This window comes from Triturus cristatus, chromosome 8, assembly GCF_964204655.1.
Source record: "Triturus cristatus chromosome 8, aTriCri1.1, whole genome shotgun sequence".
NCBI lineage: Eukaryota > Metazoa > Chordata > Amphibia > Caudata > Salamandridae > Triturus > Triturus cristatus.
In genome coordinates, this window is record NC_140591.1 from 189,913,901 (window position 1) to 189,929,818 (window position 15,918).

Genomic DNA, 15,918 nt, shown 5'->3' on the forward strand with positions numbered 1-15,918 from the left:
GCAAGTTCTACTAGTCCATGCTCTCCTAGCGTAGCGTATAGAAATAGGTTTTAGGGTATTAGGTTTTTAGATTACATTTTAACTATGGTAGAAATGTTTCTTTTTTTCTCATTGTTCGCAGCATGCATTTGTGCTATTTTAATTGTATTCTGTGTGGTTATTTTAAATGTGCTGAGCAACAGGGTCCACCTGTTGAAATAAATATGCTTTTCATTAAAAGTGTCTTTTTCTTACTTCCGGTTGTGGGTGTGGAAGAACAAAAAAGGTCTATTTCTGACCACCACGGTTACCTTGAATCCCTGTTTAGGAACTGTTAGTAACCCAAAAGCATTGATGCTACTTGAAGTATGTATTGGGCAAGGCTCTGCGGGCCTACACAAACCTGCGTTTCACATTCAGGCATTGGTGCATTGAATGAAGTTCACTTGTATCACCCATGGTTGTAAAAACAAACCACGCAGAGCTGAGCCAGAGACTCAGTTTACGCAACAAAGGTGATCTTACTTGTCAACGCCAACACCACTAGACTTCTAGGCGTGGGATGTCTAGTCAGAAAATCAATATCAACAGGGGTCGGTCTATGTCTCCTGGCTACAGGCTACAGGTCATATGACCAGGGGGCCTGAGCACAGCTTAGACAATGTGGGCATGAGAGTGTCCGTGAGGGCATCTTTGAAAGGCAATAGTGGATACGAAGAAGTAGGACCAGGTTTAAGGATTTCAGTTACTAAATTTGCCTTAGATTCAACATTAGGCAAGTGTAAATTTAGCACACCAGCTGCCCATGGTACCCAGTGTCATAGTCAGCTCAGACTGTGGAGATGTATCTAGTTCACTGACATTCGTTAAGTCCAGGTAAAGTCCATCCCTGTAATAATTGGGGGAAGTTGATTATCTGCCTTATCACCATGTTTTGGGGGGCATTTTGTATAACCTGAACTGCGTCAAAGTTTGATCCGAATAAGGCCACTAGCCTCTGATAGTACTGGCATTGAGGAACAGGCTGAGTATTAAGAGTCCAGTTGCATAATGACTGACTGCTCTTTTGTAAACTCATAGTGTAACATACGCCTGAGGGGTTGATAGCAGCTTGTGCTCGGGTCTGGTAGAATTGGCAGTGCTGCTGCCTCTGGAAGGACTGGCAAGGACCAAAGAGGCTATTTGGAAGTCTGAACCGGCATGGGTACAGACCCAGAAATGGGTCCCATGGTGTCAGTTGGTATCAAGGGAGGGCCCGGCTGCAGACATCCAACTGGAGCTCCTTACAGCTTTGTGGGGCTGAAGGTGAGCAGGAAGAAGCTAGAAGCATCTCAAAGAGCTGCAGCATGGCCTCTTTGATTGTTGCTATTTGCTGTAGCTTTGGCGGTGGTCAGTGGAATTCAGGCATGACTGGATCCAAGTCAGAAAATGCTTGTGGGATACCATCTTTCGATTGATGCCCTTGCGCTTTCTTGTCTGATTTCAAGTGGGGAGATAGGTTTGAATCTTACTTCGCTTTCTTGTGCTTGTAGTACGTAATTGACTTTTCAGAAGACTTGAAGCTGGAAAAGGACTTTGCGTGGGACTGGCTTTATGAATGAGACTGCCAGCAGCCTAGAGACTTGAAACAGGAGAAGCACTAACATTTTGACCACAGCCTCTTATGCTCAGAGTTCTGCCTCCCACTCCTCGATCACCCTCACAACTCGGAGTCATAATCACAGCGCATGCACCAAAGATGCACATTGTGAAGATCTGTGACTGACATCTGCTTACTGCAGGCATGGCTTGAATCCTGACGTTTGCAAAGGAGATAACATGCCTGACACACTGTCAGAGCTAAATTATGGAGTAGTCAGAAAACCAAAAGATTTGAGAGCAGAGTTCTGGGTTGACATCAAAGGGTGTGGAAAGAAAGGTATCTATGTCAGTGCGCAGAGGTGGCATTTATATGCAGCTCTGCTTCAGAGTAGTACAGAGACACTGCGGAATCACAAAGTGACATCTATTGGCAAGTGCGGATATCCAAATATGTTTGTGAATCATGACAAGAGATTACAAGAATAATATTTTTTAACTGTATTTGTTGATTTTAAGCAAACAACAAAACATACAGTGTACGTTGACAGTACTATACAGAATCTATTATCTCATATATAGCAGGGGCATATTGAATCCAGTAAGACAAAAAATGATCCATTTGTCCGAAGCCTTTTTAAGACAATGATGCATAGAACCAAGCCAGTGAGCAGATTACAATACAATAAAACATCAAGGCCCACTTGGTCGCTAGGGAAATAAATGAATTCACTCAGCTCCCCATCAATCCTCCACCTAAGACCCATCTTCATAGGACTGGTCATCATCGTCTTGGAACATACCAGCAATTAGGCCCATTGCATTATAGCCTCAGACGTCCCATCGTCATTAGCGGGATAGTCCCATGGGCTGTTCCTCGGCAACCACACACTCCTGTAGGTCTATCAGCCAGTGTGGCAACAACGGGGCCTTCACCCCCATCCACCCAATGGCCACCAATGTTTTTGCCAGTAACAAGGCCAGCTGGGTTAGTTTCTATGGTATCTTGGGTAGCCTAAAGAGCACCACCAACCCCACAAGATTCTGTAAACCAGCGGGCTCCATGCTGCAGGTGAGCCGTATAGTAGTATAACTGTACATCCGGGGCCACCAATTACCCCATCCTCCAAGTCCCCTTTTTAGTTTCTAAAGCGCCACCCGGCTGCGCTTACCAGCCCACAGGAAAGTCACCAACAGGTTATCCAACCTGTGGAAAAATTGATCCGTCAACAGAAACAGGGAGTTCTGTACGAGATACAGGCAGCAAGGAAGGAAGACCATTTTGCTATGGCTGCCCTGCCCATTACGGATAGAAGAAGTATGTTCTAATATTTTATGGAACTCTCCAGACCAGTCAGCATCCTATCCACATTCTGGTACTGATGCTGGGCTTCTGTATGTGTAACCCAAATCCCCAAGTAATGAAACCCTTCCAATGCCTACTGGAGTCCCACAACTGGCAACTGGTGTGGCTGCATCCAACCAGCACTCCCAATAGGAACATTAATGATTTGCAGACATTAATTTTGAGGCTGAGACCGCGCCAAAATCATCCAGGAGTCTCATCAGTAGTGGAATAGAATCCCCAGGAGTGCATATATGCTAATGCATCGTCCGCAAATAGCGAGACTATATAATTTGGTATTCCCCACTTGGATCACCCATAGCGCCAGCTCCGTGTGCAGCAGTAAAGCAAGGGGTTCTATTGCCCAGGCGAACAACAGGAGCGAGAGGGAACAGCCCTAATGAGTACCTGTTGTGTCATTCTAATTACTACAGTACCCCTAACCACTGACCAGGGTTCAGAGAGCTCACCTCCCACCTTAATGCATATAGAGTGTTCAGTAGTTAAATACAGGCACAAAAGTTAGGTCCAAACCCCATGCCCTCTAGCACAACAATCAAAAAGGCCCATTTCACTGTGTCGAATGCCTATTAAAGATCACGGGAAACCAGGGCACTATCCCCCTCCTTATTCATGGTATCATGCAGTACATGGGCCAGTCTATGAAGGTTGTGTTTAGTGCTATGTGCCTGCATAAATCCGCACTGCTCCTCATGGACGAGGTCTCGGACCACCAAACCCAATCACATTGCCAGCATCTTGCACAAAACTTTAAGATCAGTACTAAGCATATTTAGGGGTCTGTACGCGGAAGGGTCCACAGTGTCCCCTCCAGGCTTCAGCAAACACACCGCCCATTCGCTCATAGTTGGTGCTAATAAACATCTCCCCCTTACTTTTAAATAAACCTCCAGCAGTTTTTCCTTACGGGCCGAAGAATAGGCGTGATTGAACTCCACTGGGAATTTATCATGGTCTGCGGCCTTGGACTTATTTAGTGCCTTAATGGCAGCACCGACCTCTCACACAGAGTTCCCTCTAACTCTAGCATGGCTTCCCTCTGTAGCCTGGGAAGCCCCACTCTGGCCAGGAACCTTTCCGTCCTACCTTCAACATCCGTTGTGCCAGCTCTGTATACTAACTTAAAGTGGCCCAGCTGGGCTGACAGGATAGATCACAAGAAATATTAAAGCAGAATGTGTCTAGATGCTTGCCATGATTCACAGCTGCACTTTACGATATCTTTCTAAAAGATCAAGTTGAAATAAGACATAAAGGGAAAAAATGGGCACGGTTTGAAAACAATATAATCAGTGATATTAAATTCATCAGTAGCATTTCTAGAATGCATCAGACACTAGGGATGATGATTTTTACATTATAAGTAGTTCGCAGAGTCAGCTGCTGAGGTGAATCTCAATTTTGGCGGTGGAAAAAATAAGATAAGGTCTGCTACAATTAAGCATTACTTTGCAAAATGCCACTGCATTGTTTATGCCAATGTTTATGCCAATGTAGTACGATGTCAGTGAGTTAAGCGCCCACTGTCGTCTGTGTGCACCCTGCATTTTACAAGGTTGAATCCCCCCCGGGGATAAATATGGGTGTTTATTAGGTTTATAAACTGCGGAATAATCTGTAGAATAGTAGCAACAACTGTCATTACAGTACAACAAAGGCACACATCTGCAATCGTAAGCACTATATAATAACAAAAGATCATTAAATACAGTAATGGCACTTACCTAGTAGCCATGCATATAATCTTCTATTTAAAGACATGTCTCTTCTCAGAAGAGTTTGTGTTGCTGCTGAGAGAATGTGAACTACATCAGACTTGAGGAGTGGGACAGAACACTCGGTAGGATCCTAAGGAAATAGGATATAGTCATTTTGAGCAATGGGAAAAATCACAATCTACATTCATTCTATCCCACTACTATTCACACACATAGGCCAGAAAGCAGGAATATTGAGCGATTAGACAATATGAATGGGTATTACAGGTTATATGATTATAAGGACAAGGCTCATGACGGCATGTGACTTAAAATAAGTTCTTCCTTCTGGTACCCTTTCTTGTAGACCAGCGGTTCTTAACCTCATGGTTGTTTAAACAATTGAATTGCATTAGCATATTATTAAAATATAAATCCATAAAAAAGTAACATGTATATTTATTTTTTAAATGCCCTGTAAATGTGCTAGAATTTGAAATTGAAGGCTAAACATGAAGTTGGTATTGTTAGCTTGATTTGTGGGAGCTGCACAAGTGCATGAAATACAACTTAGCATGGATGACTGGTGACCTCAATTGAAGCACCGCTGTGCTTCATCAAAATGAGTGTCTGTATTAGGAGCAAAAAAGACAGTACAATATGCTAGAGTGCCACATATAACTTCGGCTTTTAGAAATTAAACCTCATTTTAAAAGGTCCAACCTTCCCAATAAAATTTAAATTTTGACTTTAATATATGTTTTTGTTTGTGAATGAAATAAAATATTTCATAATGTGTTTATTGTATTCGATGTATACTCATTTCTCTGTTTTTGTGTATAGTTTTGAGGCTCGAGCCATAGAAATGTCTGAGTCAGGCCCGAATCCAGTAGTGGTTCGGTGGAGGTCCTGTGAAGCCAAAAGTTTAGTATAAGGAGTGAGCAGTTCCTAGGGGTTGCTGTCTAGGACAGGGGGAGTGGAAAGGGAGGGAAGGGGAAGAACAGGTCTTTCTTCGAAATGCCCTCACACACCCCAAGGGATGTCATGCTTCATCATTTGGGCATTTGCCCCTCGTCAGGCCGGCGCTGCAATGCCTGACGGGCTCCCGAAACCGGGGCTCTTTATCGGGGATCTTTTGAAGAAGCCGTATGGGTGCGTGTGGGTGTGAGGGCTAGGTAGTGCACAAGGAGTGGGATGAATAAAAAAGGTTTTAGAGCCGTCCTACTAAATTCAATTTTAATTATTGAGGTAGCTCCAGCCTTAATAAAAATGTAGAAGCCCTGTGTAGGAAATAATGTTCCCTAAGGGCTAATCAAGCGTGAGTGTGGTCAACATGTTTCGTGCCCCAGCTGCCCCAGAAGGGGTCAATGGCACTTCGTCAGGACCAAGTGGATGTGAGATGCGTGCACAACCGTATAGCAATAGTTGCTAATTACGGTAGGGGGTAATTAATAAAGAACTGGTACTGGGATGTACAAAGACCCCCAATAACCTAGTTCCGGCTGACGGGGAGGAACAGAGCACATTAGTTGCTCCGGAGTGGCGGTAGACGAGCAACGTTGCCGGTGTCCTACCCTCGCTCTGGGCCCAGAGCGAGGGTAGGACACCGGCAACGGTTGTGCACGCATCTCACATCCACTTGGTCCTGACGAAATGCCATTGACCCCTTCTGGGGCAGCTGGGGCACGAAACATGTTGACCACACTCACGCTTGATTAGCCCTTAGGGAACATTATTTGCATGTGATCTGTAGCTGAGCGGGCTCCAGACTTGGTAGAGTATGGACGAGCTTATGGGGGCGTTGCTAAAGAGATTGATTCTGGTGGAGAAAAAAATTAAATGTCTGATCCTTCGGATACGTCAGAGGAAGAAAGTGCGCTAGGCACTAATTCAAGATCCTATGAGGGATCAATATTGAGCACTGCCAGTGAGCAGAATAGCGCCTACCTTGATGATGAAAAAAAACAATGTTTTGACTGTGAGTAGGAAAATAAGAGAACTAAGGAAAAGGGGCAGCAAATAGGTGAGAGAGAGAGAGTACCTTATGGGACTTTTCTTCTTCATTAGAGTTGTCACCTGAAGGAGAAAGGGTTGACGGCTCGGTCATGGGAGGGGTACTACGCAAACCGGATAAAGAAATCTCATTGGGATCAATATATCAAAGTATACTGGATCATAGAATCGAGACTCGTACAGAGAATTTAAAAACCCACACTGCTTGCTAGAAATTGTAGAATACTGTTCGGAGGATCACCAAAGCCTGCAATGAATTCACAGAAAGAATTACTGAAGCAGAAGCACGGATCTCGGTGCTCGATGATCGCTGCGAGAAAGTGCCATCTTTCTTGCGTGGTATGCCCCCACTTTTTGGTGAATTGCTGAATGTACTTTGACTGAGTGTGCCCTGGACTCCTGCCAATCAGGTGCCCAGAGCCTATGCTCCTTCCCAAAAACCCAAATTGGCAAACCCTGGCCACATGTCAGCCCCTGGTAAATGGTACCATAGGTACCCAGGGCCTTGTGACCCGGGAAGGCCTCTAAGGGCTGCAGCACTATTTGTGCCACCCTTAGATGCCCAGCACCCTAACACACACGCACACACGCACACACACACACACACTGCCCTTGCAGGCTGAGTGTCCGGGTAAAAGAAAAAACAAAGAGTCGACATGGCAGACATCCCTGTGTGCCATGCCCACAACCTACACTGCCCTGGCATACATCAGCCACCTAGCTGGGTGCCCTATGCCAGTGGTGTGGGCACAGGAGCATGAGCCCTGTGCCCCTACAGAACCCAGGTCCATAAGTGCAGTGCTGCCATTTAAGAGTATATGGTGCTGGGAGCTCGTCAAACACGAACTCCACAGCACCATAATGGCAACAATGAAGACTGAGAAGTTTGGTATCAAACCCACATTAAACCCGCAATGATGCCAGTGTGGGATTTAATGTACAAAGCACTACAGAGGGCATCTCAGAGATGCCCCCGAAACCTAACCTACAATCCACGTCTTGTCTAAGAGGCTGCCTAGGCTGCCACACAGCAGACATGTGGCCTAAACACTGTGGTCTACGCGTTTCGAATCCCTACAGATAAGGGGATTCTCTTCAGGACCAATATAGCTTCATCAATGCGAAACACTCAATCATTAAAATGTCAGTCTTGGGACATGCTGAGGCGGTGAACGCCGGCGGGGGGTCGAAATTATTATTGGAAGGTCTGATTTAGTAACTGTCTTCTCCTATCTTGTTATCAACGTCCAAACTTGAAAAGAGCTCAACTTTAGGCAGAGGAGCTTAGCGGGAATCTCCTACATTCATTTAAGTCACTCTGTTGCTTCTCGCCGGATTAGATTTATTTTTCCTTCCAATAATAATTTCGACCCGGCGTTCACCACCTCAGCATATCCCAAGACTGACATTTGAATGATTGAGTGTTTCGCAGTGATGAAGCTCCATGCAGAGCGCAAATAAGAGGGGGGACAAGGGGCAATAGAAAACAGGGACGACTTGCAGCCATTGACCCACACCGCCGCCCTGGGGGAGGCGTAGAGACAACGAACCCAACGGATGAAATTATCTCCGAACCCGAATATACGTAGCACCGCGATTAAATACTCCCAATCAACCCTATCAAAAGCCTTCTCTGCGTTTATCGAGAGCAGAAAGGCCGGAGTATGTGATCGGTGAATAAGATCAATGAGGTGCAATAGTCTTTTAGTATTATCCCCCCCCGCCTCGTCGGGATAAAGCCGGACTGATCCGGGTCTACAATGTTATCCATGAGGGGATTAAGTCGGGAGGCTAACACACCCGCAAACAACTTTGCATCAATATTAAGGAGCGAGATCGGTCCGTACGACCCACACTCCACTAGATCTTTCCCAGGTTTTAGAATTACAGAGATGGCCGCCTCAGACATGGAAGGCGTCACCTCCCCAGTGTCTAGGAAAAAGTTAAAAAGCTTCTTTAAAATGGGATCCAGCTCCACCCAAAATAAAGCCATCCGGGCCCGGTGACTTAGCCACTTTGAGCTGCGCTATTGCCGATATCACTTCCTTGAGAGGAATAGGGGAGTCCAAATCGTAAGCTGACGTTTTGAGTAAGGGGGTGATATTACAGGATCCCAAATATTCCCCTGGGTCATGCAAAGGGATGTCTTCCCTCGAATAAAGGCGTTGGTAAAACTGACGAAAAGTATCGGCAATCAGGGCATCCGTGGTATGTTCTACTGCATTCTAACCCCGTATGACGGGGATTGCGGTCAACTGTGCCTGCGCCCGTAAACTATGAGCGAGCATCCTCCCACATTTATCCCCACTGAGGTAGAATTTGTGCCGGAGCCGCAGGAGCGCATGCTCAGCCCTATCCAGATCCAGATGTTTCAGCATACGGCGCCGCGTTTCCAACTCCCTCCACACTCTCGGCGCCCCCGTGCGCTTGTGAACTGCCTCTAATTCACCAACCTCCTTCTCTAGCTCCGTTCGCTTTCTTTTGCGAGGTCGCGCGAAAGATGCCGCAACCGCGATAAATTCCCGCCGTACTACTAGCTTCAAGGCTTCCCAAACCGACGCGAGGGGTGTGTCACCCTGATCATTCTCAGCGATGTAATGTTTTATAATGTCCCGAATTCGTTGAATGACGTCTTCAGAGTGAAGGAGGGAATCATGAAGGCGCCAGCCCGGAGGAGTAGAACGCGCGCAGCGCGCAGGAAGTTGGAGTGAAATGAGGGCATGATCTGTGAGGGATCGAGGAGTAATATCCGCAGTGCGCAAGTGAGGGAAAAGTGATGAAGAGGCTAGAAAGTGGTCAAGACGCGCATATATGTATTGTGTGCCGCTGAAAAGTATGCATAGTCGCGCTCCTTCGGGTAATGCATTCGCCACACATCACACATTCCGCAATCAGAGAGCCATTGTTTCCCAGCTCGTGACAATGCCCCGGTCTGATTAGATCGCTGCCCCGACCTATCCAACTCCAGATCCATCACCACATTTAAGTCTCTCCCAATCAGAAGCGCCGAATCAGGAGATGCAAGAGCCTCAGACAGGGTTAAGCACAAAAAGGGTTCTTGTCGCTCATTCGGGGCATATAAGGACCCAACCGTAAAATGCATATCCCCCCATTGCACCCTGACTGCCAAGAACCAACCCTTCAGCTCTGCTATCGTAGAAACTAATTTGCATTGTGAACGTGCACTAAAGAGGATCGCCACCCCATTTTGTTTGGACTGGCCCGAAGACCAAAACTGTGGTGGGAAGCGCCTATCCCTCATACGCTTGGTGTCTTTAGGCAAAAGGCGGGTTTCTTGTAGCAAACAAATATCCCCCCCAGCATTTTCTAAAAGGGAGAGTATTGCTAACCGCTTGACAGGACTATTCAGCCCCCGTACATTCAAACTAACAATGTTCGGGTCCCTACTCATCAGAACAGTGAAGGAGGGAATATCCATGCACCGACCCCATACCACCGGGATCAACTCTAATGAAGGTCATTCCCCCAAACCGGGCTACTGGCCTATCGCGTTCGTGAACTGATGCGGAGCCCCAAAAGAACACCCAAAAATATCCCCTGTCAACAGCATAAAAAAAACCTGAAAAAGACATAACAGAAAGAAAACAAGAAAACATGACAAAAGTTTGTCGTAGTGATCAATATCCAGGGGAGCGTGGCACAGGTCCGTCTGCACCAAGATTGACGTGTCTATCACACTGATGACAAGGGGAAGGCAACACCGTGTACTGTCAAGGGCCCCCCTCCCTCCGACGCCAATAGTAGTATTCAGATGAATGCCATGCCAAGTACTTCAAGGTGTCGCAGGGGTGTCTGTAACCTGTGCAACCTAAGAGAGGGCTGCTTCTCTTTCCAGCTTACTAGCAGCCATGTCAGGGGCAGGGCTCGGCATCATCCCCCCCAACTCGCTGCCAGTCAGAGGAGCGACGTCGTCTGCGAGTGAGCGGTGAAGTATCTTCTGCCCCGGAGGGGGTCCCCTTCAATCCCAACTTGTAATACGCCTCTGCAAGGGATCGGGTTTGAAGCAATTTGCCTTGATGTTTGAAGATGAGGCGGAACGGATGTCCCCAGGAGTAAGGAATCTTCTGTTCCCAGAGATGATTGGTAATGGGTTTAAAGTCTCTGCGTTTAAGCAGTGTGGAAGCCGCTAAGTCTTGGTAAAGCGTAGGCTGGTGGCCGCGGAATTGCACTGGGTGGACATCTCTAGCCCTGCCCTTCAGTTGGAAATTATGTACACAAACGAGTATGTCTGGGGGGGGGGGAATTAGCACTATGCGGAAGGCCCACACGGTGGACACGGTCCATTTGTATCTCCCGCACCTCGTCATCCCCAAGAATCTGCAGGAACAAAGCATGGACATAGGCACGGAGATCATCGCCCTCACCCTTCCACGGAACCACCCGGATCCAGATGTTATTACGCCTGGAGCGATTCTCCAAGTCCTCCGCGTGGGTTTGCAATTCTATGTTCTGCTCCCGGAGGTGCAGCATTTCCTGATGCAGCTGATAGAGATCATCATCCCTGCTTAGGTCGTGCTCCTCCAAAGTCGCCACTCTGTCCCCAATTCCATCAACATCACGCCGAACTTCACGCAGATCAGCAGAAAGCTGTGAACGGAGGTCCTGAATGTCCTCCTTGATATTGGAGAAGAGCTCGATCATAAAGGCCTTAGTCGCCGGTGCATCCCCCTCATCCACCAGCGCCGATCCAGTTTGTGGCGCGGCGTGTCCTGTTGTTTTCTGTAGAAGATCTTTCAGAGGCTTGTCTCTCTTTCCCCTAGTCAGTGACATAGTGATCACAGGCGAACGCCGCGGGACACCCACGTGCCCCTTTCCACGAAGACGGGTAGCAGGCCAGAACACACACGACCACCAAGCCCACTGCAACAAGTCCAACGACCTTCTTCAGTATTCTGCGGCGTGCAGGAGGGCACACCCCCGCAGCTCCTCACCACCGGCCTGCTCTACTTACACACTCCGTGCTGTCCGCCGGTCCCGGGCAGCACCACTCACCCCCAGTAGTACCCCTCCAGTCTGTTAGCGGAGGATTAACACGGGGAGTATTGTGAAGCAGCGGGCAGCCAGGTCCAGAGGCCAGCACAGGAGAGAGCACCCCAGAAGAGCCAGGGCCACAAGAACTACCACCTCACTACCAGCGCCTTTAGGGACCAGCAACGGCAGGAGGACAGGGCGCTGCAGCCACCTAGTCACTGATGCACAGCCTGTTCCGTGACCTTTGACACAACAAGGGAGCAGCCGATAGGGTCCACCGGGGCAAGGACTCGCTGCACACACGTACTATTGTCCAGTGGGAAGCATAGGTGTATCGTCAGGCACTCAAGGCACCATCAAAAGCATTACTTTCTGAGTTCAGGAGAGAGGTGGCAATAAAAGTGCTTATGGGAACATGCAGAAAGCATCATGCAGGCTGACACCGACATTCCCCTTCTTGGGGACGTGCTTCCCGGCTGCACCACTCCCACTAGACCCAGCCGCTACTGTGAGACCAGCGTGCAGCACAGGCAACGCTGCAGCTCTCCCCCTTCAAGCTCCCAGACACCAGCAGTAGCCCCGATCAGGCCGCCTCACCGTCTGCCGATCAGCGGACCGAGCCTCGCCTCCGTATCGAGCGCTCCACACGCCCAGCTCGCCGCCTCTCACCTGTGGGTCTCCCGGGGGATTGCCGCTACATTCACGCTGCCGCTATCAGCTGCCTCACAAGTGCAGGACCCCTTGTGGCGATCGGGGATTCGGGGCAGGAACTTCCCCGCAGCCCGGGCACAGGCCCTTGTTACTAGGCGCTGCCGGCCGCCATCTTCTGGGAAGATAGAGTCGGTCGTCCCCGGGGCTCCTTAAAATGGTGCCGCCTTCGGATCGCGTCCCACCACGATCCTGCCAATTCCGCCCCCAGCCGGAGCAGCAAGAGTCACATCGGGGGGTACCTGCGAGTGCCGCGTAGAGCTCTCAGCGCAGGCTGCCCCAGGAATCAAGGCTGTCTACTCCTCTGCTCAGCGGCCCGACCGGTCGGCCGGCCCCCACTAGGCCGCAGCAACACTGGTGCCGGGAAAGTGCCGATCTGTGGGAAAAGGCCCCATTATCTCAAAACGGAACCCACCACCGAGTCCAGGACACCGTCGCTATGCAGCGCACCCGCCGGTAAGTGCAGATGGGTGCCAGAATGGGCGATAAAACAAAGCTAAGTCGCGGTGGCGCCGGAGGGATAGGGACCCACGTCCTATCCCGCCGCCATCTTAGCCACGTCCCCATGTAATTTATTTTATGTTTTATTTTTTCTTGGTTTGTTTTTCTCGGTTCGACTTTCGGAATAGAGAAGGAAATAATTTTGATTGGGGGGGCATACAAGGTAGGAAGTTAAACTCCCCATTGCAAGGGCCATGGGCCCCAATGCCTGCTGTTTTGGGGGAGGGAAGAGGGGTGGTGGGGCACATGTTGGGGGGTGTTTTAGGGCGGGGGTGTGTGGGGCTGAGAGGGGGGTGGGAGAGGGTGGTGTGGGGAGGGGCTATCAAAAAACTCAATCCAAAGCAAGAGAAAGTTGGCTTATATGATTACTATATATTATTTGGAAGTTATGACATGCACGTGGTCCGCTGGTTGTGATGGGTATGGCAAGTAAAATAACAACCTGTGGGCTACGTATATGTTTGTTTAATTTCTGTGGCTTGAGCAATATTGGGTAGCGTCAGACCTACGACTGATGAAACCTGACATCCTGTGTATACAGGAGACACATATACCCTGGAGTAAACGTATGGTACTAAAGGAGCTTGGATTTTCACTGAGTGTGGCACCCTGACAGACTACCACTAATAGAGGAGTTGCGATTTTGGCCCGCCAAGGAATTGTTGGGATCAGGAGAAAATTGGTAAATAATTTTGGCAGGTGGGCCATCACTGAATGTTTAGTAGGGGACACTAAGCTGGTAATATGGACAGTATATGGCTCAAATATGGAAGAAGCGGCAATACTAGAGGGTTTAAATGTAGAACTGGCCCCGTGGGACACCCCGCTGATTTAATGTGGAGACTTTAACATCCATGTAGAAGGTCAGATCTGGGATGCGGACTATGATAGATATAAGGGTCGAAAACCTATAGTCTTTAAAGCGCTACAGCAGCTTATAAGCGATCATGGATTGGTAGATGTATGGTCATCTCTTAATCACCCGGACCCCGGATATACTTTTTATTCATATCCTGACCACAAATTAGTTAGGCTTGATTATGTTTTCACGTCTAGATCACTCATTGCGGTGGCAAAAATGCAGGTGTGGCCCAGGATCACAGCGGATCATGGCCCACTGCTTTTTGATATGTATAGGATTAGTCAAGCGAAACTGGGTATGGCTTTTACCTTCAATAGGAAGCTCTTACTGGATAGCTCGTTTATGGATCATATGAAAACGTGGGCTACGCAATTTTTGGATGTAAGTAGAGGATCTACCTACAGTGACATGGTATGGGATGCTCTGAAGGTGGGGTTGAGAGGAGAGACGTTTAGTTATGGATTGGATAAGCAGCGGCAACAACAGACTATGCTGCAGGGATTCTTGAGTGATCTTAGGGAAGCAGAGCAGGAACTTATACAGGGGATTAGGATTGGGTTGGAAGTCAAGGAAATACAAACTAAGATAGCTTGTTGCAAAGCTAAGATCAACAGGGTATGGAGTAAGGAAATTGCTAGTCAATATAAGGTGTGTAGGGAGGAGAGATCTGAATATGGTGAGGCTACATGGCGCTGTTTGGCCCAGCGGTTGCGAGCAACTCTTTACAGAAAATAACGGCATTGGTCGATACAGCTGGGAATGTAGCAGAAACTATGGAGGACATTTTGGGAGTATTTCACCTCTTTTATAAAGAGCTGTATACGCAGAATGAATGTCACGATCAGGCTATAAAGACATTTCTCCAGCAATTAGAGGTTAGTCGGCTTAGGACAAGAGGAACAGGTAGCACTTGAGGCACTGATAACCATGCAGGAGTTAGAGGAGGCAATAGGATCGCTGACTAGTGGAAAAGAAGCAGGACCTGATAAATTACCACTGGAGATATATCAAATGCTTTTTCATGTGCTTAAGGAGGATATGCTGGTCACTTTTCATGAGGCTCAGTCTGGGAATCCAGCACCATCATGGGACGAGGCTAATATAGTTGTCTTTGAGAAGAAAGACAAACCTTAAAATTTCCCAGGGTCTTACAGACCAGTTTTGTTGTTAAATGCGGATGGCAAAATATAGGCAAAGATCCTAGCAACAAGGCTGGCGCGTGTGATTACGCCCTTGGTATCTACTCATCAGCATGGATTTATACCTGGCAGGAGCACGGTCAGTTATATCAGTAGAGTCATTACTTTGATAGACTATGCTAATGTGCAACATACTGGACTCGGTCTGATCTTTCTTGACGCTGAGAAAGAGTTTGACCGTGTCTCCAGTTCTTTTTTATGGGCACTCATGCGCAAGATGGGGTTCGGTTTAAACTTTATTAGGGCTATAGAGATCATGTATAAATCACTGTGTGCTAGGATCTGTGTAATGGGCAAGGAATTAGAGCCTGTCTGTATTAGTAGGGGAACAAGGCATGGCTGTCCTTGCTCCCTGCTTTTATTCGCCCTGCATATAGAGCCGTTTCTGTCAATGCTGGAAAAGAGTAATAAGATCACCTCCATGACTTGTGGGCAATACCAGGTGCTGGTTTTAGCTTATGCAGATGACATTGCAGTGGCAGCGGCAGACCCAGAGCAGGCAGTTGTAGAGATAGAACGCTTGGCCAATTTATTTGGGGAGTCGTCAGGGTATGAATTAAACCCAACAAAAACTCAAATTATTTGTAATCAAGCGGCCTGCCCTGGAGATGTTCGGGTAACCGAGGAAGCTTAATATTTGGGTATTAAAATCAGGATGTCATTGCTGGAATTTATAGAGGTCAACTGGGGAGGTATAGTCTAAGGGATTCGACAACAACTGGATTGGTTGGAGTGCTTGCATTTCTCACTGGTGGGAAGACGCAATGTGCTCAAGATGAGTCTACCTAAAGTTATGTATTACTTCAGGGCGGACCCTCTAGAGTTGACTAGAACACAATTACAAAAATTGCAATCCATAACTGATAGATTTTGTGGGGGCAAAGGAAAGCGTGTCGGGCGTTCAAGTTTATGATGCTACCACGAGATGGGGGGGATGGGCTGCGCCTAATTTCATGTTTTATTATTATGTGTGTCTTCTTCAAAATATGCGGAGATTGTTAACAGGGGAGGAAGTGGCCTTAT

The 15,918-nt window shown here is 47.8% G+C and overlaps 1 protein-coding gene across 3 annotated transcripts in view; it reads right to left on the reverse strand.

Moving 5' to 3' along the window:
* Positions 1 to 15,918, reverse strand: part of DOP1B (DOP1 leucine zipper like protein B) — a 687,459-nt gene that overhangs the window by 461,963 nt on the left and 209,578 nt on the right. For all 3 annotated transcript variants that reach the window (XM_085621292.1, XM_085621294.1, XM_085621293.1), the window contains one exon: positions 4,648 to 4,771. In XM_085621292.1, coding sequence (XP_085477418.1) covers positions 4,648 to 4,771 — 124 coding nt within the window. The remainder of the gene's footprint in view (positions 1 to 4,647; positions 4,772 to 15,918) is intronic.